This window comes from Protomyctophum parallelum (genome assembly GCF_964188405.1).
Source record: "Protomyctophum parallelum genome assembly, chromosome: 2".
Lineage (NCBI taxonomy): Eukaryota > Metazoa > Chordata > Actinopteri > Myctophiformes > Myctophidae > Protomyctophum > Protomyctophum parallelum.
In genome coordinates, this window is record NC_139699.1 from 17,188,271 (window position 1) to 17,212,750 (window position 24,480).

General features: G+C 41.2%; 2 protein-coding genes across 4 annotated transcripts in view; both read right to left on the reverse strand.

The window, feature by feature from the left end:
* The window catches only part of usp47 (ubiquitin specific peptidase 47), a 41,892-nt gene extending 30,772 nt beyond the window's left edge, over nucleotides 1-11,120 (reverse strand). The window contains exons 1-8 of one of the 2 annotated variants that reach the window (XM_083759488.1): nucleotides 10,829-11,120; nucleotides 8,167-8,226; nucleotides 6,689-6,883; nucleotides 5,318-5,431; nucleotides 3,651-3,804; nucleotides 3,456-3,552; nucleotides 1,342-1,487; nucleotides 992-1,071 (exon numbers count right to left, since the gene is read on the reverse strand). In XM_083759488.1, coding sequence (XP_083615614.1) covers nucleotides 992-1,071; nucleotides 1,342-1,487; nucleotides 3,456-3,552; nucleotides 3,651-3,804; nucleotides 5,318-5,431; nucleotides 6,689-6,883; nucleotides 8,167-8,226; nucleotides 10,829-10,873 — 891 coding nt within the window. In that variant the 5' untranslated portion in view covers nucleotides 10,874-11,120. The remainder of the gene's footprint in view (nucleotides 1-991; nucleotides 1,072-1,341; nucleotides 1,488-3,455; nucleotides 3,553-3,650; nucleotides 3,805-5,317; nucleotides 5,432-6,688; nucleotides 6,884-8,166; nucleotides 8,227-10,828) is intronic. The other variant, XM_083759489.1, reaches the window with a different exon arrangement.
* A 7,564-nt stretch (nucleotides 11,121-18,684) lies between these two features.
* Nucleotides 18,685-20,510, reverse strand: clec3a (C-type lectin domain family 3, member A). 2 transcript variants are annotated; one of them, XM_083759681.1, is made up of 4 exons: nucleotides 20,406-20,510; nucleotides 20,078-20,237; nucleotides 19,900-19,986; nucleotides 18,685-19,514 (listed from the first exon to the last, which is right to left on the reverse strand). In XM_083759681.1, exons 2-4 carry the CDS (start codon nucleotides 20,184-20,186, stop codon nucleotides 19,117-19,119), a joined length of 594 nt encoding a protein of 197 aa, XP_083615807.1. In that variant the 5' UTR covers nucleotides 20,187-20,237; nucleotides 20,406-20,510; the 3' UTR covers nucleotides 18,685-19,116. The 2 variants fall into 2 exon arrangements, with proteins under 2 accessions (XP_083615807.1, XP_083615808.1); XM_083759682.1 differs by having other exon boundaries at nucleotides 20,460-20,486.
* Between the last annotated feature and the right edge of the window lie 3,970 nt (nucleotides 20,511-24,480).

The following is a 24,480-nucleotide window of genomic DNA, read 5'->3' on the forward strand; positions in this document are numbered from 1 at the left end:
AAGCGAGGGACATCCCTAGTACCAACGTTACCTACCAGGCTTTCCCCCTAGAATTGTTTTGGCCAAGTTCCTCTGGAAGGTCCAGAAACTGCATGCATGCACGCAATGCACGCATACGCACAAACAGTACTATGCAAAGTATCATACTTTTTTATAATCTTTTAACCCCTTAACTGTACATTTCAATCAAATAGGCATTTGTTTTTCATAAGTAACATTAGCCCAGAGTTCACGTGCACAGAGTGCACATATAGACACAGGGAATTTAGTGTTTAGGGCAAACTCCTGAGATCAGAAATAGCAAAACCCTGAGGCTTATTCCCACAGTAGGCCTCTTGTTCCCACTGTGGGATAGCATTCAGACCAGGGGGGCAGTCAGACCAGGGGGGCAGTCAGACCAGGGGGGCAGTCAGACAGATATTTTGTGTAGCCACTAAGGAAATCGGGACTTCCTGAAAGTACATATAATGGCCTGTTGTGGCGCTGTCATTGGGCCCAAAAAAACCCATAGCTCCACAGAGGTCCATGTATTTGGGCCCAACTTCACCTAGACTGTATTACCTTAATAAACATGGTCATGAATACTTTCTGCTTCCAGTCACTAGTTTAAAGTCTCATTTCTAATGTCATAATATTCTTTTTGGAAAATTATGGTCCCATTTATTTAAAAAATGACCATTAAGTCGCGTATGTTCTGAGGGGCGTGGCTACCGTTACAGTCCATGATCGGGAGCCACCCCCCGTTCGAGTCAAAATAAGAACCAACGAAGAAGAAGGGGGGGGAAGTCCCGCCTCGTTGTCTGGGCCAGCCAATGGCCAGCTGGGCCCAAACGGATCTAGAAAGATGGCGATTTACAATTCAAGGACTGACAGGCTTCATCTTACGTCCATATCAGACCCGGAGAACGCTTTGTCCATATTTCTTTACAGTGATTCAGACAGGCTGCTGGGATTATTGTTGGAAGAAGAGCATTGGACAACTTTCTCTTACCTGCTCTGTCTGCTTCCACTTCTGCTCCAGGGCATCAAACATGACCCTGCACAGCTCCTGGACGTCGTGTTGCTGCCAGGCTGAAACCACACAGAAAACAATATAAATTAATGTGTGGACGCAGGCAGTGTTGTTTTTGGCAGCAAATTTCTATTTTAGTCATAGTCTTTGGACTGAAACTTCATTTAGTTTTAGTTTTAGTCATCGTAGCTTAGTTGTCATTTGTTTTCGTCAGCGAAAATAGGTAGTCGACAAAGGTTTTTCGTCTTAGTCGACGAAAACAACACTGGACGCATGGGACATTTGGTCGCTGTACGATCTGATCTGGGTTATAGCCATAGAGTCCTCACCCTCGCTACTGTCCCAGCCGAAGCTCCGAGTCACATCGGTGGTCTCGATGGCCCGTTTCTTACTGGTCTGCAGCAGAACAAACAGCCTCTGGAGCTGGTAGGGGATGCTGGTCACTGGGTCCTCCTCGGACTCCTCAAACTCCCAGCTGGAGGAAAACAAGAGTTAGAATGTCGTCTTGTGATGGAATGCAGGCTGCAAAATAAAAGGCTCCATGGTCACTATCACTAAAAACGCCGGGACAACGCTCCACACGTCCCAAACTCTTCTCCCTTCTGGCTCCAAAACTGTGGAATGCACTTCCCATTGCAGTCAGAACTGCAGCATCACTCCCAATCTTCCGCCGTAGTCTGAAAACCCACCTTTTCAGACTCCATCATGGCCCGTAGCACTTACCCTACCCCCTTAGATAGCATTTCTCTAGACTTACAGTGCCTTCGGAAAGTATTCACACCCCTTCACTTTTACCACATTTTGTTTTGTTACAGCCTCATTTCAAAATGGATTAAATTCGTTTTTTTCCTCATCAATCTACACACAATACCCCATAATGATGAAGTGAAAAAAGTTCTCAAATATTTTGTTAATTTATTAAAAATAAGAAGCTGGAAAAACACATACGTGAGTACATAAGTATTCACACTCTTGACTTAGTACTAAGTTGAGGCACCTTTGGAAGCAATTACAGCCTTAAGACTTTTTGGGAATGATCCTACAAGCTTGGCACACTTGAATTTGGGGTATTTTCCCCCTTTTTCTCTGCAGATCTTCTCAAGCTCTGTCAGGTTAGACGGGGAGCGTCGCTACACAGCTATTTTCAGGTCCTTCCAGAGATGCTCAATGGGGTTCAAGTCTGGGCTCTGGCTGGGCCACTCAAGGACTTTCACAGAGTTGTCCTGAAACCAATCCTTCGTTATCTTAGCTGTGTGCTTGGGGTCGTTGTCCTGTTGGAAGGTGAATCGTTGACCAAGTCGGAGGTCCTGAGCGCTCTGGAGCAGGTTTACATCCAGGATGTCTCTGTACACTGCTCCATTCATCTTTCCCTCTATCCTGACAAGTCTCCCAGTTCCTGGGAGACTTGTTCTCCCCACAGCATGATGCTGCCACCACCATGCTTCACCGTAAGGATGGTATTTGCCAGGTGATGAGCGGTGCCTGGTTTCCTCCAGACGTAACGCTTGGCATTCAGGCCAAAAAGCTCTATTTTGGTTTCATCAGACAAGATAATCTTGTTAATAATGGTCTGAGAGTCGTTTAGGTGCCTTTTGGCAAACTCCAAGTGCGCTGTGACGCCCGACTGTCATGTGTCTTTTATTGAGGAGAGGCTTCGGTCTGGAGGAAACCAGGCAACGCTCATCACCTGGCAAATACCATCCCTACGGTGAAGCATGGTGGTGGCAGCATCATGCTGTGGGGATGTTTTTCAACGGCAGGAACTGGAAGACTTGTCAGGATAGAGGGAAAGATGAATAGAGCAGTGTACAGACATTCTGGATGAAAACCTGCTCCAGAGCGCTCAGGACCTCCGACATGGTCAACGATTCACCTTCCAACAGGACAACGACCCCAAGCACACAGCTAAGATAACGAAGGATTGGTTTTAGGACAACTCTGTGAAAGTCCTTGAGTGGTTCAGCCAGAGCCCAGACTTGAACCCCATTGAGCAACTCTGGAAGGACCTGAAAATAGCTGTTCAGCGACACTCCCCGTCTAACCTGACAGAGCTTGAGAGGATCTGCAGAGAAAAAGTGGGAGAATACCCCAAATTCAAGTGTGCCAAGCTTGTAGGATCATTCCCAAAAAGTCTTAAGGCTTATACTTTCCGAAGGCACTGTAGATAGCATTTGATACAGACTTATAGCATGTTATGTAGACAGCACTATAATTGCATTGTATGTAGTCATAGCACGTCATAGTACATATGTATAGCATAGTATAGTATATATGTATAGTTTCATTATATAGATATTCCAATGTTACTTTCTTAGCTTACGCATGTTTCATGATAAATGCTTTTTATGTGATGTATTCCCATGCTTTTTTGTTCTTGTTTTTGTAAATCGCTCTGGATTAAGAGCGTCTGCTAAACGCCTAAATTGTAAATTGTACCACTTACTTGTATAGTGCATTCCTGAACTCCGGCGTCATGTACAGTGTTTGGAGAAGGCTATTCAAATAGCAGGTCATAGCTTGATTAACCAAACCCACGTATCCTAAAACAACAATAAGAGAAGGAGTCAGAGACTGCTTGTGGGGACAATCAGGAGATGCTTTCATTTATATGGAAAAGGACAGGAAGGAACTACCGTACCCGTGTCAGATTTATGGAGGATGGAAGAGTAGGAGTAAGAGGGACTGCTATAGTCGCTGCCACATCCCGCAGTGCTGTCTCTCGGCAGGGGTCCAATAAAACGCTCCTGGGAGCTGTCGTCAAGTCTACTGCGCTCTGCTGTTCCAGAGACATCCTAATGTAACACACACACAAATGTCATGCTTTTGCTGCTACGACACCTGAATTTCCCCATGGGGATTAACCCCTTTAGGCCCGACGTCGAAATAAAAAAAATACTTCTAAATTCCGTTTTCCGACATGTTTCTGTATTAGTGGTGCTCAATTTTGTCAGCTTGTAGGTCTGCTATATAGATCTGCTATTTTTCGCAAAAGCGTAACATAATGCTAACACCAAAAGGGGTTCCCGCCCAAAATGGATTAATAAAGGTGCATCTATCAATGCATTACATCCCATACATCTAGAATTACACGCAATTTAACCTCTTTCTGTTGCTACATAAAATCAATCCCAGTACAGTATTCAACCTAAACAAATACAAATATACACATGAACAGTGTTGGGCAGTAGCTGGCTACAAGTAGCGACGCTACATAGCTTAACTACATTTATCAGTAGCTTGACGGTAGCGTCGCTCCTTTTGAACCAAGTAGCGTTTTCTGTAGTGTAGCTATTTTTAGACCCAAGTAGTGATGTAGCGTCTAACAAACGCTATACGTTACAAATTGACTGTTAAATAAATTTTTGTGGAAAAGAAATCCACGATGATTGGTTGGTTGGTTTAGATAAGAAGAGTCTGACACAAACAGCAGTGGCGCGGCCGATCTACAAGCTCACAACAACACCCTGTTGTCCCCCTCTGCGCTGCGCTGTGCCGTGCTGGCTTGCGCTGCAGAATTAGAGAAGATCTACAAGCTCACAATGCGTTGCAGCGTTCACGTCACTCGAGTGAAGTGAAAAGGTATGCCGTCATGTCATGTAGGACTGTGTGTGGACAAAAAAAAAGGTTTTATTTCAAATAATTTGTCACGCATGGACCGACGACCTCTCTCTCTCTCTCTCACTCTCACTCTTTGACCTCTCTCTCTCTCTCTTTCAGTCTCTCTGTCAGTCCAGTGTCATGATTTCACAATTTTCTAATTGAATTTTGATCGATCACAAATGTGATACTTAATATTTATAACAAATAACACAAGCAGCTGTTCATTTTACTTTTATAACCAGTAATTTAAGCTGCACTGCAGGGCAAACTGGTTGGGTGGTGGTTGAGAACCACTTTTTATTATATAATATATTATATATATATATATATATATATATTATATTATATATATATTTACTTTTTATTTATTTTATTATTATTTTGGTTAAATGATCATATGAACATGAATTCATGAATTTGATTATTTAAATGTATTTTGCATACATATACCATATTGTCTATAGAGAGAACTCATGATATTGATTTAAACCAAAAAGTAGTGTCCATGTAGCTACTAGCTAGCTACTTTTGCCATGTAGCTTATAGTGTAGCTTGCTACAATTCCCCGGGGATAGCTTCCGTGTAGTTGAGCTATATTTAATAGAGAGTAACTGTAGCTTACTACATTTTCCAAGTAGCTTGCCCATCACTGCACATGAAGTCTAGGAAAACTAAGAGCTCGTTATTCTTCTACCACTCACTCACCGATGCAATCTGAGGCTGTTCTCCATCTTTGTCTGTGAGCTGAAGGAAGTTCCTCTTCCCGGCCTCAAACCCAGCTTCAGAGAGGGGCATTTCACTGCGGTGGTCCAGTGGTGCCTAAAATTGTGAGAAGTAGTTTTGATTGACTGAATACCATTAGACACAAAACGACCACAGGTCGTATGTTTTCAATTCATCAAGTAATAGAATATTAACACATTAATAATATGTCATCAACAAATAACTATATTTACATTCTATTTACGGTAGTCAGTTAACAAAACAAAACAAAAAACACCACAAAAACAAAAGAATGAAGACAGTGTAGGATTTTCCAACCCACTGTCTACAAATTAGCTCACGGGAAAACAAAATCAGCTTACACAAACAAACTCAGGTTCCCAATGAATTCATTTTGAATATCTTCTTCTTGTGGGAAGTAGCCAGAAAACGCATGCCGCCCCTACGTCGCAGCATATGCAACAGAGCAGGACAGGACTGGCTGAGCGAGGAGAAGGCAGCATGCAGAAAGACTGCAGTGAAAAGAGTGCCTAATCCACTGACCTACTCAGTGAGATAACTGCAGCCATGGCACCTGGGCTCTCTAGGCTGGGTCAGCAGCAGGATTAGCCAAGGCTCAGTACAGGAAAAGGAGTAGAATGCATGCATACATAATAAGCACATGCCCAATAACAAACGCACTAGTCAAGAGTGTAGCAAGTGAGCTCTTGCTCTCACTTAACCCATTTAGGCCTGACGTCGAAATAAAAAAAAAGTCTTCTGAAAGAATATATATTCAAAGATTTTTACGATTTTTCAAAAATAGCATACCTACAATCGACGCGTACATACGACGTCTGTAGACTTCCTAGCGCATCCTCAATGATACCGGGCGAGAGAGATTTTTTTCCTTTTTTTATTTTTCAGTTCGCCTTTCGGCTACCGTATGCTACGCTCTGCAGTCATTAGCTTACCGTTCACTTAGCCGTTAGCGCGGCGGAAAGAATGACTCGTCTCTCCTAATCCAGGGAGCTCTCCGTTGGTTTTGAACTGATCGATATACTGACGCTTCATTTCTGCTCCTCATCCGTCTCTCCCGCAAAATATGAACGCTTTTTGTATTATATATCATATAAATTAAAACGATCGCAATGTAAGCTAGCAATGTAAAGCACTTATTTAGCGGATTGTTTCCGGGTCGTGGGTTTCAGAGTAAAAGCGGCCATGTCTTTCCGGCACCCCAGAGCTCCTATTTTGAAGGACTTCCGGCACTGATTGTGTTAAAGGAGTTGTGTAGCTCTGCATGGAAGAGGTATGCATGCAGGATGCAGTGGGAGGGGGGGGGGGGGGGGGTGGACATATGCAAGTACTAACCATGTCAGCTGCATTGCCCCAAATGAGGTCGAAGGTGCCATTCACGTAGCCAGCTTTGTGGGCGACATCTTCCAGAAGTTTGGAGAGCGAGGTGGAAGCAGGCAGGTTGCAGGTCAGCCTCTCGTTGACCGTCTTGGCGTTGGTGGTGTCCTGAACGATACACAGCACTCTGGGCTCCTCAGCTGCATTTTCTATCTGCAAATCACAGGGGAGGTCAAAGGTAAACATGAAAAACATGCCCATGTACTGATTTTAAAAACCATGCCATCAGATCAACAACAGCTTGAAATGCATGCTCACACAGTCAGAGATACACAGAGATCCCAGCCAGGTTACAGTTGTTAGAACATTCCCGAGGCTATGGCAGAACTTATTATGATGCACATTAATGCATGGTGGTCTAGTAGCCGGTTTGTTAAAGACGTAGTAGAGACGTGGTGGAATTAAAACGAAATATGGTTTTCACACTTTTAGAGCATATCCGTGGTCTTCATTATGGTCAACAATAGCTGCTAAAACAATGGGAAAACTTACATTTGTGTACTATTTTTATATCAAATGTCCATACAAATCCAGTTTTAATTACTTCCTTTGAACGAAAACATGCAGAGTGATGACATGTTGAGGCCCACATGAATAAAAATGAATCTTGATTTCATTTACCTGATTGATTATTAGCATTGCTGCACGTTCCTCCAACAGTAAACACAGCTGATTTTGATTACAGAACTCCGTTTATAATCTCATTCAAGATCACGTCAGAGCATAATATTGTTAATAGTTACTCTTTATATAGGGTTTTTGACTGGATGCTTGTCACAATGACGATGCCATTCGTTTATATCCATATATGGAGTTTCTACATTGACATGTCAGCACTAGATGTCTCTGTCGTCTCCATATATGGAGCTCTAGGTCAGCCCGGGTCAAATATTATGGAGATTGAAATATTAGACTTGGATAAGTTAGTATTAAGATATGTCGTATATTTCCATGTACTGTATGGAGACTGAATATCCACTGGGAATCTCTCGGATACCCAGATAACGTGAAAGGGAGCGAGTCATCGGTTCAGGCGGTTTTCTGTGAATATAATGCCGTCTGTGGGCGCGCACGTGGCCGAGGAACACATGTTGGAAAACAACTTGCATCATGCTAGAAAGCCACTTAGATGCAGTAAGAGATTATAAAATCAGTAGCCTAGTTATTAAATAACATGTAGATATAAAACCTTGATCTTTGCAACCAGTTGACAACCGTTGTTGTTCATGCCAATACAGTACAATTCCTCTGCACCAAGACCAAGCATGTCCTGCATTCTGATGCAGTTAGATATTTGTTTTACTTGCATCACTCTCAAATAAACAATTAAAAGCAAACGTATTAGGGGTTACAGCCCAACACTATGAAGTTCTTCATGCAACACTCTTCTACAGATACACTCTCCTTCACACACAGGCAAAACAGTGTCGAGCTACCTGAGAAAATCTTTTCTTCATTTCATCAAAAATATTCTGTCTGCAAGTCCAAAACACACCCTAATATATGGAGTAGGTTTTGGGGAAATGACAATATTGTCAATTAAATTTGGAAACACCCGAAATATAATCAACAGCATATAAAAACTAGAAAGTCTAGATTAACTTTTCAACACCATCCCAGAACCGTCCCAAAACAAAAATGTAACTGTCCCAAAGTGAATGAATGGTCCCATATGTGCTTTAGATTTTTTGTTAAAGCATATTTTTAAGCTAAAGCTCTATAGTAATCAGAGCTACAGCATATAACCCATTGTCTGATTCGATAAGAGGCGAGTGAGTAGGTCCTGTCACTGTGAAAATGCTACCACCATTCCAATTTATTCCCAAAGTTAAATAGTTTGAATGATCTGATCTTGAAATAAACAAATACTACACTTGGAGTGTGTTCATTTCCAATGACCAATTATGTAAATTTGACCGTTATTATGACCTTGGACTTTCAACGCAAAAGGGCAGAACCAAAGAATATTGGAACAGACTAGAGGCCAACGATTGGCTGAAAGTTTCAAACAACTCAAAACTTATTTTGAGATTGTACCAACAAGAAACTCAGTGTCTGTGTGCCATTCCAGTCAAACTTGGAAACTACAAACACAAAGTACACTTGTTATTGAGCTTGCTGAAGCCTATAAACGGAGTGCCACTTGAACTTGATAGTTTAACCAAGGCCACTTACATCAACCTAGAGCAATGGTTCCCAAACATTTTCATGTTAAGGACCCCCAAATTGACACTAATTAGTAATTAGCCCGCGGTCCCCCCATTAGAAAATCTATGCCAAGGACCCCTCATAAGAGCAGATTTTTATGGCTCTAGCAGTGATTCTCAACCTGTTTCATTTCAAGGACCGCCAGGTTTGACCTGAATTAGGCGACGGTCCCCTATTTAATGGCATTTCTATCTCTGGGAGACTGGGACCCCATTTTACATTGTAAAATCAAAGTTAATTTAACTCTGAGAGTGTACAATGGACCCAATGGACCCGTTAGGGTCCACTGGGTTCCATTTGTACACTCAGAGTTACAGACCCATAAGGCCAAGGGTCCATTTGGTTCCAAACTATTTAGCTGGGGACCCCCTGGAACTCCCTCAAGGGCCCCTGGGGGTCCCCGGACCCTGGGAACCACTGACCTGGAGCATACAGGATGGAGTAGAGCCATGCATATTATTTGATTCTACTTCTATGCTGCATGGTTGGTCATTGACATTTGTTTTGTTTGGCTTGTAGTGTCATTGATGTGTCGCCCAGCAGGGATACATTTCAGGGAGTTTATTTATTTTTTTATATTTAGTTTGTAATGTTAGCCTCACAGAGTAATAGAGTAATTCAATAGTAAAAGGTAGTATACTTTTCACATGGATTCATTACAGTTATGCAGCCACTTTCGAGTCAGTGTATTTGTAATTTTGTACACCCTTTCAACATGAATGGCGTTTAGTATAGCGCAAATCTAAACACTTAAAGAAATTTATATTTATGTTCTGGCACACATTTAGGGGAAATAGAATTATGTAAAATATGTGTGAGAGGCATGCTCATTGCTGGGCAGGAATAGCATACTGTGTTAAATCTCATCTAAAAATATCCTGACTCCACTGATTACTCAGATAATAAATGCATCTATATGCCCGTAAAACAAATGACGCATCTCCCAGTGTTGACGGTTTAACCACGTCATACACGATGTAAATTCGTCACTCATTTAACACAAGTTCGTCGAGGATAACCAAAACGGTGCTAAACATGAAGACGAACTGCCCCGGGCCCACCCAAGAGTTCACCATTCTGATAGATAACAACACTATCATCTTTGTCAGAAAAGGCCTGTCTTATTCAGATAAGTTTACCACTGATATGGTAAGCGGATAACGACAACAACCTGCGTTAAGACTAGTTTACACTTAGAGAATGTTTGGCACTAACAAGTTAACATTCGCTAATAAACGAAACAAATAAAAAAAAGTTAAAGACTTTGGCAAACATCAAAACAGCGATGCTGTCTTTAATGGTTGTACAGTACTCCGTATATAGTTAGTACGACGGTGTCGCGTGTCCAAAAAGAGCAGATCTACAAACTACCAATGCGTAGCTTTCCACGACGCGTTGTTATCTTCATAGCTTTTGTAGATCTGCTCTTTTTTTGGACAAGCGACGTTAGCTATAGCAAACCAGCTGCTAGCGTTAACCTGCTAAAGCTAGCTATGATGACATATATTAGGTTAAAGGGTTGTCAGGACCATAATAGTTGCTACCTGGTACATGGGCGACGAGCCTGGTGTTACTCATATTATTTTTAAAAGGCATTTATCTTCTAAATGTTATCCGAGCTAAAACTTTGTCATAGCTAAAGCAGTCAAACCAGACGCTAGCGGTTAGCCTTGTCACGGAAAGGCCGTTCTGATCGCGTCTATAGTCCTCCTGTTTGCTGATATATAGTTGGCCTGAAAATGTTTTAATCGCGACCGCGTTTTTTTATAATAATATTGTTTGTGTCGTGTTCCCTGTGCCGGGGATGAGTGCTGTGCTCGTGTCCAGTTGTCAGTTCCACAGTCAGTCCCGTATTTATAGTAATGGTAATTAAACAGTAATGTCTCTCACCTCTCTGGGTACGAGCTGGTTCTCTTCGTTGGGCACCATTTCCATTTAACAGGGCGACACTTTTTACACACACATCTAATCTATCCAGGTTAACAATGTCAACGGGACAATACGGCGGCGCAATACGGCACCGACATTGTGCGGTCGGTGTTCTGTTGGGTCTCTAGGTTCTGCCCGTTCTGGTCGGGGCGAATACAACTTGGTACTTAAGTTGCGGTGTGGGATCACCAAAGTGACACACACTTTCTCACTCTGCTTCCCAAACAAACAAGCACAAAGTATACTAAACCTAAACCCCGGCTGCTGCTATCAATGGAGAAAAGATGGCCGATGCTCAACTCCGCGAGACTTCAGTCACGGTGTCGAGACTGACAGCGTAACGAATACAGGACAACTCACCCCGGTGAGTTGTCTTTGCTTTCCGACATGGCGGGGTGAGTTGTCTGTACTTTCCGCGGGGGCGAGTTGGTAAAGGGAAAAGACGGACGTGCTCGCCCAAGAGACGCGGCCAGCTCGCCTTAATATTTGCCGACCACATAAGACAGTATTACTATTAATAGGCTATAAATGACTATAAGACATTCTTAAAGGTAAGCTGTTATTTTACTTTTGCTGTCTGAAGAATGTTCATTAGGGGAGTTATATGGTTGAAATAACAAAATGACTATTATTGGATGGGAGAATGATGATGAGAAAAATAGGGTTGAGTGCAATAAGGGACAGAGCTATGCTGTTGTTGATTAATAATCATCTATTTATTCATTTATTCATTATTTAGGAATTAAAAAATAGTCTGTATTAGCAGTAGTAACCACTCAAGTGATTACCACCATGACTACATGCAGACAAACAGTTCAATAAAGTTTAACAATATGTACATTACAACATATTACATAACGTTTAAAATAGTAGTTCATAATAACAATGATTATATTTGTATTGTTTTATTCTGTAGTATCCACATGTCCTACTGCATACACTTACCTGTGTATTGTATGATGGTTTGATTTGATTTTGAGTGAGGAAACAATGTTGCACATTCATCTAATCATCTGGGTAGCCTACATACAAACAATAATGTTTGTATTTGTAAGGTTTATTAAATGTATGAATTTGACCTTGGCATTCTTAAAGGGGAATAGCACTCATTTTCGACATTTTACTATGTCATTATCTATCTGAAGCCCACCACACACCGGCTGCGACCGCCGCGCGTACCGCCACGGCACAGTATTGCCGCGCACCATAGCCGCACGGCAACACCAACAGGACGCGACGCGCTACCACGCGGCTGGGGAGTTTTGTTGACTATATTCCATTGCCACGCCCACGGATAGCCGGGTGGAGGCCGCGCGGCAACGCCTGGAAAATAGAACAGCGGTGCATCGGCGCGGCAGGCGAGGCGTGACCGCGCGCCAGCGCGCGTCGGACGCAGCCGGTGTGCTATAGGTTAATTGAAAATAATGGAGGCGGCTGTGTCTGCCGCGCGGCGACGCGCAGGGGACGCAGCCGGTGTGTGGTGGGCTTTAGAGTTGTTGTGTGGAAATAATAAAACAATTCCCCCCATTCTGTGTTTGTGATGTCACTAAACTTATTGTAGACATTGTTGTTGTTGTACTAGTGCCTGAGCACTTAGTAGCAGGCCCGGCGCCAGGATGAAATGACTGAGGGGTCAATTGAGATTTTTGAGGGTCAAAAAATTAATAAATATATATATAAAATCATATTGCGTTGTTAAATCAAGCAGGCAGTATCAGTTGTATGAAGCCCGACACACACCGTCTGCGACCGCCGCGCGTTCCGCCGCGGCACAGTATTGCCGCGCGCCATAGCCGCACGGCAACACCAACAGGACGCGGCGCGCTACCACGCGGCTGGGGAGTTTTGATTCCATTGCCACTCCCACGGATAGCCAGGTGGAGGCCGCGCGGCAACGCCTGGAAAATAGAACAGCAGTGCATCGGCGCGGCAGGCGAGGCGCAGGGACGGATTAACCCCCCGAGGGCCCCTGGGCCGGTAATTTTTGCAGGGCCCCCATAGCGCGCGTGCGCGCAATTTTTTTGTGTTTTTCCGCGTTTTTATCATCTTTTTGACCTAAATTTAACAAAATCAATGGCCAATGAAGGGCCCCAGGAGCCCTTTTCAGGGCGTCAAACCTAGTACCTTACGGTCCAATTTCCCTGAAGGGCCCCTTAGAGCCCAGGGCCCCTGGGCCACGGCCCCACTGGCCCAATGGCTAATTTGTCCCTGGCGAGGCGTGACCGCGCGCCAGCGCGCGTCGGACGCAGCCGGTGTGCGATAGGCCGCAGCGCGGCGGCTGTGTCCGCAGCGCGGCGGCTGTGTCCGCAGCGCGGCGACGCGCGGGGGACGCAGCCGGTGTGTGGTGGGCTTGACTCAGTTGTACGCCTATGCAAGATTAGAATGATAGCACTCCCCGCAAGGATTATATATATATTTTTTGTGATGAAAATGCTTCAATCTGGTGCACTTTGAAAAAAATATATATATAGTTTTTTTTCCTTTTCGTTTGGTACTTTATTTACAGTTTGCTAATGAACACAGTGCGCTTTCAGTTCGCAACGAACACATTAAATTGTTTCAGCATCTTTTCTTCAACATTTCAGCATGATCAATGATAAACAGTAAATCGGTGGGGAATCATTCTCGGTCCTTTCGGTACAGACAGGCTTTTTATGCCCAACTCCCTTGCTGCTGAAGTTGTCTTTTCGCAAAATGGCTGGAAACCTTCACGAAGAGACGTTATGTCTCCTCTGAGCATGTCCAACTTGTCTGCAGCTTGCTGGAGGTGCAACTCGTGGCTTTGAAGAGAAGCGTTGACTGTTTCCACACGGCAGCTCGATGCATATCACATTTCTGGTGCATTTTGAAGCGTTCAAGAGCTTTTTGCCAGGAGGAAAACCCTTTGCGTGTAAACGCATTCAATGTATCTTGTTTGCGTGTTGATTTCGATGGTAGTGGAGCACCCATCTCCACAGCTTTAGAGCAAAGGCTACAAAACACTTTGTCTTTAGTAGAGTTGTACGTGATCCATGTAAATGTCTCTTTCCAGATGGGTTGATATTTTCGGGTATATTTGCGCCCCCGGGCTGCTGGCTGCTGACAGTGTTATTAGCTCTTAAAAGAGCCGTTGTGTTGGCGCTGACAGTGCTGTCCGCCTCGGCAGCTACGTTGTCGGTAGCGGCGGGTACCGGGATCTTGTCGGCGGGCGCCAGAGTCGGTGTGGCGGCAGCGGGCACTGGGTGGTGGGTCTTGGCGGCGCTGTTTGCGGTGCTGCTAGTGAATATCACTGCCAAATATCACTAGAAAACCAATCCAGCACAAAAGGTCGTTTAATATTGCATTATTGACATTACAATTTTGAGGGGTGAAGGAGGTCGGGTTGAGGGGTCAAGTACCCCCTTTGACCCTCCCGTGGCGCCGGGCCGGGCCTGCTTAGTAGTAACACTTAACTCTTATTGCAAGACTTCAAATCTAACTTATAATAACAAGTGTACACGACGAAGTGCTCATGGATGGCACAGTCACAGTTGTTCTCCCAAGGGTTTAAAATTGGATAAAGTAAAATTTTCCACAAGTGTGTATACATTTGATTTAGCCTCGCAATGAAAAGGTAGCCTACATGGCAATCAAAGTTAAAGTGACAATTTATGATGAATTCCTGTTCTGTTCTTTAACTACATATAAGTGTCTATTTGTATGTCTCTAAATGTTTTGATGAATTGAACAATGTGGACCCTGTTGTAAACAAGTGTAATGCTTAATTGGGTCGTCCACTCACAGTTAACAGTCTTTGTATTGAGTTTGTGCTTAAAATGTACTGTAATTCTACAAACTGTTAATAAATATTTCAATCAATCAATCAAAAACAATCTTCATCACAGCATAAACCATTTCACAGAGGAGCATAATGTATCTGCTAAGATATAGGATATTATTTTATAGTCATAGACATTTAGGGGTCGATTTAGGACTTCTATGTTACTTACTTCTATATTACTAATCTAATTACAGTATTATGATCTGGGGGCGTGTAGTATGTCATATTGCAATTTTGGGCATGTTAAGAAGCGCTTTTGACACCCCGCGGAGTGCGCAAAACGGCCTTGAATTAGTCATGGGTGTGTTTAAGGCGTGTTTGAGACGTACCCAATCAACATGTCCGTACTATTCTCTTTACCAGTCAGCTGATGTCACATACGGAATGCGCACTTTGGGGATCGTGGTATGACATTTCTTCAGGCTGGCACCATAGAAGACATGACATGCCTTTGTCACATTTGGGTTAATTATTCCTATTGCACTGCATGCTGTCACCTTTATGCCTCAAAAGAACAGACCCACCTTTCAGATCGGAATGGAATTGCGAGTAGATAGCAGCATATTGGCAAATATGCATATGCAATATATGCATATGCAATCCATGCGTAATTAATTAATTCGATAACGATAGAACCATGTACCATACAGCGAATGAAAGCAAGATTCCTAAGGAATATGGAGATTTTTACATTTAATAAAACGGTTGAGAAATGAGAGAACCATGAGTGTTTATAGGCTAATATCAACGTTTTTTTATGAAAGACCAAACGGGCTGTGAACTTGAAGAGCTCAATCACCATCCCGACACGGAAGAAATATAGCCTAGTGCATGCATGTATATGCACTGTTGCACTTGCACACAGTAGCCTACACACGCTCTTTATTTGTTTCTATTGAAAAACACCAGTAAAATAACGTTTATTATATTTTATTTCATTCAAGTCACGACGAAGGAATGAGTTGAATGCGTGCTGCGTAATGCTGTGGCCCCGATGGTATGGTCTTCGCTGAGTTCGCTCGTAGCATTTTATTGAAGAAGACTTGAATCGGGTGTGATACAGCATATGAAAGCACATTTCCCACGGATTATGGAGATGTTTTTATTTATTTTTAAGGTTGAGAAATGAAAGAATTATGGCCGTTTCTAATCTCAACATTTTTTTTTTAAAGACGCAAAACCGCCATGTCTCATAGAAACAAGTAAATAGGTCTATAAAAATAAGCGCATATAACAGGGGTCTGTAACCTATTTTAAATGAAGTGCCATGTTTTTATTTTCTAAATAGTGAGTCTGCCATATCCAGATTAATTTGAATGACACCACATTAAAATAAAAAAACATATTTTGATTGTCCACAAATATAAAGTTCTTCCTTCTTTTTAAATATGTTCTTGCACATTGTTATAATGATCATTATATATCCCCCTGCAGTCAGAGTTCATAGTTTTAATGAATGAATGTGATGCATTGTGAGCTGGTATAGATCTGCTATTTTCAAAAGTAATCTTTTTATTTAATTTTTGGATTAGCTGTCCTTAGTTGGGCAAATGCATTCATCTGGGGATCCTTGACATGGGAATGTGCTGTGTGAGGATCACTGGTTTAAACAACATTAGGAGAAAAGCCCAAATAACCACTTTAGAAACAAGAAAAGCAACCACACAAAGCAACTTTACAGAAAAATAAGCCGCTTATAATAAACAGACATGGCAACACTCTACCAGCCCCACAGAGCCGCTCAAGTGTCAAATCAAACAGTGCTTTTTGCGTTTATGAGGTGGTCAGACCCACGTCTAATCGTTATGCGCTGAGTGTCTTTAGGTCAAGGGGCTTAATAGCAAATTGCGCAAAGCGAGAATAATTAACATATGGACACTCCCACAATGCTAAAATATTCAGGGACGCGGTATGCCAAATGTGTGTGCGTTCAACACGGGCCGAGTGCGTTCAACACGGGCCGATATGCCTTTCATAATACGAATGTGCGCAGAGCGAGGCCAATTTATGTATCACGACCTGGTAAACCGCACCTTCAAAATCGACCTGTCTGTCTTTGCGCTTCGATTACTAGCTGTAGGCTAGCGTTCAGTTGCTCTGAAATACAGATACAGATTGTCCATAACAGCACAATGCCAGTAGAGGGCACACCCAGTATACATTTACAATAGGAACCTAAACATGGAGATACAGTTGAGTGCACATTTTCCTCTTTTTCATTCATCTCATTTTCATTATGTTATGTGGATGATGATATTTCCAATCTAATAATATGAAAAATTATTATGAAATATGAACTTAAAGTGTAGTGGAATCCAAACAGCCATAGTAATATTATATAGCTGTATTTTTCAGGTTAGAAACCCTATCCATCAATCAAGTGGTCTGCAGCACGGTCATGTGGATCTATACCGATGCACTACTACTTTAAATGTTTTTGCACCATACCTGATATATTTTGTTGTTTTTGTTGCTACTGTTTGTATAAAATGTAGGCTAAATAGATTTCCCCCTTGACCTGTTTCGCTACAATGATCTGGTGCCACCCATTTATAAAACAAATATGGGCAAATTCACTTTCCAAAGCACTGCTACCCAGGTGTGGAATGCCCTCCCCCCATCGCTCAAAACAAACAAATCACTGGCTTCCTTTAAGACAGGCCTAAAAATGCACCTGTCAGCAGGTCAAAGGGAGAGGAGGTGATCGCCCCAGCCTCTTTGTGGTGCGAATAATCCCCTTCCGATTAACCTGTGAATACTGTATATACTTCATGTTTAGAGGAAATGTATATGTTGCTTTAAATTATTATTGTTATATATCACTTACTGTTACTGCGTTAACTTAATATTCATGTCATGTGTGAGTGGATAGGACCCGAATGGAAACAAGCCCGCAAGGTCTTTCTTCTGTGAAATCCTTTTTTTGGACAAAGATGCCTGACTGTACATTGTGCTGTTTGCATTTATATTGGACAAAGATGCCTGACTGTACATTGTGCTGTTTGCATTTATGTTGGACAAAGATGCCTGACTGTACATTGTGCTGTTTGCATTTATGTTGGACAAAGATGCCTGACTGTACATTGTGCTGTTTGCATTTATGTTGGACAAAGATGCCTGACTGTACATTGTGCTGTTTGCATTTATATTGGACAAAGATGCCTGACTGTACATTGTGCTGTTTGCATTTATATTGGACAAATATGCCTGACTGTACATTGTGCTGTTTGCATTTATGTTGGACAAAGATGCCTGACTGTACATTGTGCTGTTTGCATTTATGTTGCCTAATAAAATATTAAATAAAGAAATGTTCTTCACCTTGTCGGTCTGTCCCCCACCCCCCCTCTCTGTCGGTCTGTCCCCCCCCCCCCCCCCCCTCTCTGTCGGTCTGTCCCCCACCCCTTCTTTTTCCTGAAAACTATGTATGATGAAGCTTTGCACACAAAATTATTCCTCCCACTTATTTCTGATTCTGACCTATTATGAACACAACTTGTACGTGTTTCATTCATTCACCCTAACCCTAACTTGGGACTAAAACAGATACCCATCACTAGTCATCCTGGTTACCACATAAGCTCAGTGCAATTCAGGATCAGGTGGTGTTAGATGTGTTCTACAACGGGAACTTTTATGTGATTTGGGAATTACCGGTAGCTATTCTGGGCGGGAACCCCTTTTGGTGTTAGCATTATGTTATGCTTTAGCTATTGAAAAATAGCAGATCTACAAGCTCGTAGCGCGCCACCGAATGGCGTGCTACGAGCTTGTAGGTCTGCTATTTTTTTTAAATCGAAGAGCGACTGACATAGAAGACATTTTTAGAATCTGATCTCAGGTCAGAATGGAAAACTGTCAGGATGTAGAAGACATTTTTAGAATCTGATCTCAGGTCAGAATGGGTTAATACATTTCTGGGCTATTACATAATTGCGGCGCATCATCGGAAAACTGGAAGAGAGAGAAATAATGACTTGCAGCAAAGGTTGAGAGTCACACTGGCTCTTTTTGTTATTCCACTTTTATTGGAAAATAGAAATACAATGAGGATGTTCACTGGCTACTTAAGTAGTTCAGATTTTATCCGCATGGCTAATGTGAGTGGAATGTTTTATCTGACACAGAAGAGCAGGATCCAATTTGTAATATCATAATCATAATATGAGTTTCTGTGGTATTGTATGAAAAAAAACATTGTTTTTATATTTAATGATCACTAACTCTTTAAATTTTTAAACGAATGCAACAAATACATGAAAACTGAATTTTAAAGGCATTCCTTTAAAAAAAAAAGAAACAATACTTGTGCTTTGCATGGTTTTAATTAATGACCAGCATAAATGACCATCAGGTTGTCAACAACCATTTGGTCTCGTTAAGCCTGATTTATACTTTGTCATACAACAGTGTATGTATACCGTAAATCACCCCCTTAGTGGTATCCCAGTTAGGGAATGAGTAATTCACAAATGTACTTTTTCTGGCTTCGACAAACCTCATCGTACCACTTTCCATGTGCAGCCACTGAAAGAACAACACAGCTCTCTCTCTTGGTGCCCGTGGGCTGCTTCTTGGAGCGGTCCCAGTTGAAGTAGCCGATGGGCACGCTGTTGACGTCGATATATAAGCCCTCTTTCCCTATGTCTGCCACGCCAATCCAAAAGTCCTTGGTGCCTGGAGCGCTCCTCTTGGCATAGTCCCTCAGGTCATTGTTTTCATTCACGTCTCGTGGGGTGGCCAGGGTGCCCCCTTGGGCAATGCAGTCTTCATTTGCTTCATGGTAGTGTTTGGGTTCCTCGATAGTAAGGTAGCACTTCCTGTGAGCTTTGATTCCACGAAGGCAAACTGAAAATAAAATATTTTCTTATGTGTGAGTATTTGGAAAACAAACTATCTGATATTGAAAGTGGTTTAATGAAAACAATATATAGCATATTTTGGCTCCCCATATATATCATAGTAATTATGTTTTAATGAATGCTCTGACATCAGTACAGGATGTTTATCCTGACATTTCTTGCACAAAAAACTATCTTCAAATTCCTCAGTATCTAACTTTGATTGGTATTCTTGCTGGTGACTTATAGAAACATTCCTAGTATTCTATGTCAGTCTTGTACCATGGGGTCTAATGGGTCTATAAGATCATTATAATTTCTACAATATCCATCGGAATCTCTTCTGAATGTGGGTCCTCTCAGAAACACTGCCTTTGTGTACCATGCTGTACCTGTCTGCAAAGCCTGAATCTCTTTCAGCGAGTTCACCTCCTGCCACAGTTTCTCAAGCTGGGACTCCACGTCGTCACCATCTGCAGCTGTATCCATAAATAAAAGAAAAACAGCGTTTTGTACGCAATGTTAGTAAGCAGCGTGCACGGCAGTAGATCTTATGCTGGGTACAGTTACCTGTCTGTGGAGCTGGCACCGCCTTCCTAGTTCGAGATGGTCGGCTGTAGCAACGATGGAGCAAGGAGAGGCAAAGCAGCAAAAAGATGGGCTGGAACAGATGTGCCATTTCTCAGATCAGTGGATCCTGTACGAGACACTGACAGAAGAACTAAAAGACCTTCTCTCAGATCAGTGGATCCTAGACGAGCGACACTGACAGAAGAACTAAAAGACCTTCTCTCAGATCAGTGGATCCTGTACGAGAGACACTGACAGAAGAACTAAAAGACCTGCTCTCAGATCAGTGGATCCTAGACGAGCGACACTGACAGAAGAACTAAAAGACCTTCTCTCAGATCAGTGGATCCTGTACGAGACACTGACAGAAGAATTAAAAGACCTGCTCTCAGATCAGTGGATCCTAGACGAGACACTGACAGAAGAACTAAAAGACCTGCGGGCTGCTTGATATATATATACAGGCCCTCTGTATGCCCCTCTAGATACCTCCCCTCCATTGGCTCGTGCTATGTTTATTTTTTTCCAAACTTCTGGAGGAGGGGGAGTGGCAGACAGTGATTTCCCTGTCTTTGGCCATTCATAAATATTTACTTGGGACAAGGTTGCAGTTCAGTAAGCAGTTTCCCCCCTTTCATTTCACAAACAAGCTTTAAATTCATTGACTGCTACAGAGTGTTCTGTATGAGAAAATGTTACCATGTCTCTATACTGTAGTAGATTCCAGAATCCATTCCATCCCTTCCACCGTGTGGCTATTTCAGACCTGCTAAATTAATACTGTATACAAGCGATAAATGGTGTGACTGCTTGTTGTCTACACTGGAGGGGAAAGTGCCAATATCACCATCTCTGTCAACAGAGATTCTTCACATTTGAAGAATGAAATTATCAGTGTCACAGAATCATATTTCTGTACAAAAAATGAATTAATTCACAGTTAACAAACACACAACGTTCAATATAGAAGACCAGTTCAAAGTGTGATGAAAAAAACTGACTTACAGAACTTTGGAAATAAAGAGACTATTAGACGAGAGGAAGTCCAGTTCCCAGCTCTGGTGCTAAAGGCTATTTTTAGAGTGTGATGTTGTAGAGTGTAGACAGATGGGAGAGGGGATCTACGTATTAAGAAAAACTCTGCTGTCTACCTGAAGTACTTGTGTTGATGACTTGGACACGTGGGCTCAAAATAGAAACAACTCTCAAAACATCTAAAAATAACCAGTTTTTATTGGCCTTCAAAATGTATAGCTACTGTTTTTGGTTACCCTATGGCCTTTAAGTAATCACATATACTTAATCATCAATATGTTCTTCTGTAATTTGGACACAATACTGTTTTTTGACGGGCGCTCCCCTCCAATGCATAGCTTTCCGAAATTATACGGACGTTTAATGTTTGTTGAGAGGCGCTAGCCCCGCCTACAGCCTTTCGTCACAACTCCTGTCACATTTGCCATTGACAATGAAAGGAGAATTTACGTCATATGTGTCTGAAAAAATCTGCTTTTTTTTGTCAACAATGACTCAACACAAACATTAAATGCCATCGACAATGAAAGGAGAATATGTAGGTCATATGTATCTGAGCAAATCACGTATACGTTCGGATGTCATCTTACATAATCATGATAAGATCAGTTAAAGTTAGTTATAATGTGTTGTCATTATTACTTCATATAGAGCGCCTCTCACTTCACACGGGTGTGATTTTTAGAGCCTAATTAAAAAAGAACCCGCCACCAGCCAAGTCTATGGACTTTAATGTTTGTTTAGGGCAGTTTTCACTCAAAGAACCACAATGGAAATACGTTTTATCCTTTGACAGATATGTACTGTACAAATATAAATTATGTTCATGCATCATTCACATGCGTTTTGTCTAGTCTGGCGATTAAGGTTCTTATTTTATTTGACAATAAATTGACATAATTAAGTATAGCATTTCAAATACACAAAATACAATCTCTCAAAGTATAAATTATATTATTCTATTATAAAACTCTCAAAAGTAATAGGCCTTTTAAATAAATTTAATTGAAATAGAAATACTTTCTAACAATGTTGCACTGGAGGCCAATCTAAATGATGTTTACTACTAAATTGCTATAAGGGATGGGATTACTTGGAAAAATCTATGCTTGATGTTTCTTCTTTAAAGCACAGCCTGCACACATTGCCATAATGCTTTGCAGATACATTTATTCAAGTAAACAACACTAGATTTTGTGTACATGATAACCAAAACATATAGAAAGTAATAAAAATAGTATCACAGATAAACAATATAGTATAGTCTATTTAATTACATAATCTGATTCCAATAATATACTTTTTTTTAAATATTTATACTAGGATAAAGGCACAGACAGGGTATTCACACGCATATATACTACGAGCGAGTGTGCGCACGGGCTTGTGCACACCCACAAACCACGTGGACATAAAATTAAAAATAAGATGCATTTTATCCCAGTTTAGGAATCCCCATGTCCATGGTAGCAAATTACTAGTACTCAACACTAAGTCACTAACCCTTCCTGACACCATATGTCAAATCATCCATTCTTTTATGTTCTTGGACTTTCTTGAAATGGAGCTTTCCGTAAGATTCTCAATGTAGTAGCACAAATGTTACTCTAGTATTTACGAACATTATCACAAATGAAAACATTTTCACTGCCTCAAAATAAACGAAAAGGGACCTTTAGGCTGTCATATAATAGAGAAAGAAGTCTTAATTATGTAAACAAGGCCATTAACAATGCAGGACATTGTGTTAACAGAGTACTGTAGTTGCATTTTGGCCTTACTTTGTCAAAATAAAAGTAATTCTGTCATTCCTTTCTGTAGCAGCAATATCATGATCCACAGATGAATAAAATTTGTCGGAGGAGCATATTCCAAATATAGAAAATCTATGGTTTCACTTTCTATGTCAAAGCCAAAGGCACTGGTGATTATAGTATCATAGACTAGTATATTTTCATAGAAACAAAAATATGAAATAGATATATTTATACTAATTTCTTTATTTTTCAACTATTACGTGTTGAATGTGTATACATCTTAAGATAATTGTATATTATTTATTGGATTCATTTATCAATTTCCTAATCCATTTGTTCACCTTTATAATGATAACCTACTACATGTTCTCTTCTCATGAACTGTATAATGGTTAAGACCCAGAGAACCACAGGTACATAAGGAGCTGATAGAATGCAGAACCTGGTGAAGATCTTCGTGGTCAAAATGCTGTTATAGTACATATATACACATGTTTAGGGAGCCACAGAATTGCGTCAGATGCAAGAAAACCTAGGGATGATTCCAGATTTGTACTTCCACTATACAATTAAGGGCTATTGAACTTAAGATGGCTCAGGGGCCACTCCAAAATTCCAAAAGTCCAAGGGCTGCAAGCTAAAAATGTCAGTATTATTTTGAAATGTTTACAAATGTATTTTGTGACAGACTACACGACTAGTCTAAAAAAAAGGAAACACACACATTTCCATCTATAATACCAAACCCCAATGAAGAAAAACATAGTGATTAGTGATGAAGTTACAAAATGAGTCTTCAGTCACAAAATGTGAAGAGAACATAATATCACAGGTGAATAAATAAGTAAGTGGTTAATTCTCAAATGAAATCAGGCCATATCAGTTTCTCTTGGAACAAACAATGCTATACCTACAATCTTGTTCAAAACAATGAAAATAACTATGTTTTTATTGGTGACAGGCCGCAGGTACATTTAGCACTGACTAACCCTAACACTAACCTTTCATTGGAGGTGGAAAATTTAACGGCAGAATTTAACAATTTAAAGACGTTACATGTTTAGCTGCGATGACCATGCAGCGTGAATTGGTTGAACTTTATCACAAATTATGTGCTCATGTCTGCTTATATTTATACAAGCAGACAAACACATTCACAACTCATTTAATGATACAATACAATATCTATTTGTTGAGGTTGCTTGTCAAAAAACAAACATTGACATGAACTAGGGGTATAACAACACATTTAACAGTGATACTATATGCATCACAATACATGGTTGACGATACATAGGCAATATTTGTTCATTTATAGCGATACGATAAAATGATTTCAAATCGATACATTAACTAGCCAAAACTCCTATTTGGTCTTAGTCCTATATAGTCTTCTGAAATTGTCTTTTAGTCTTAGTCAACAAAATTAACACCGGTGGGAAATGTATAATGTGTACAGTGCAGGATTTGTCTTTTAAGGGAAACAGGTATTATGGGTATAAATAAGTAAACACTGGCAAATACAGACATTGTATTTGACCAAATATGGACAAACCCACATCTCGACACGCATGCAGATATTCCACGTATGTAAAGGGATAATAGTGATAT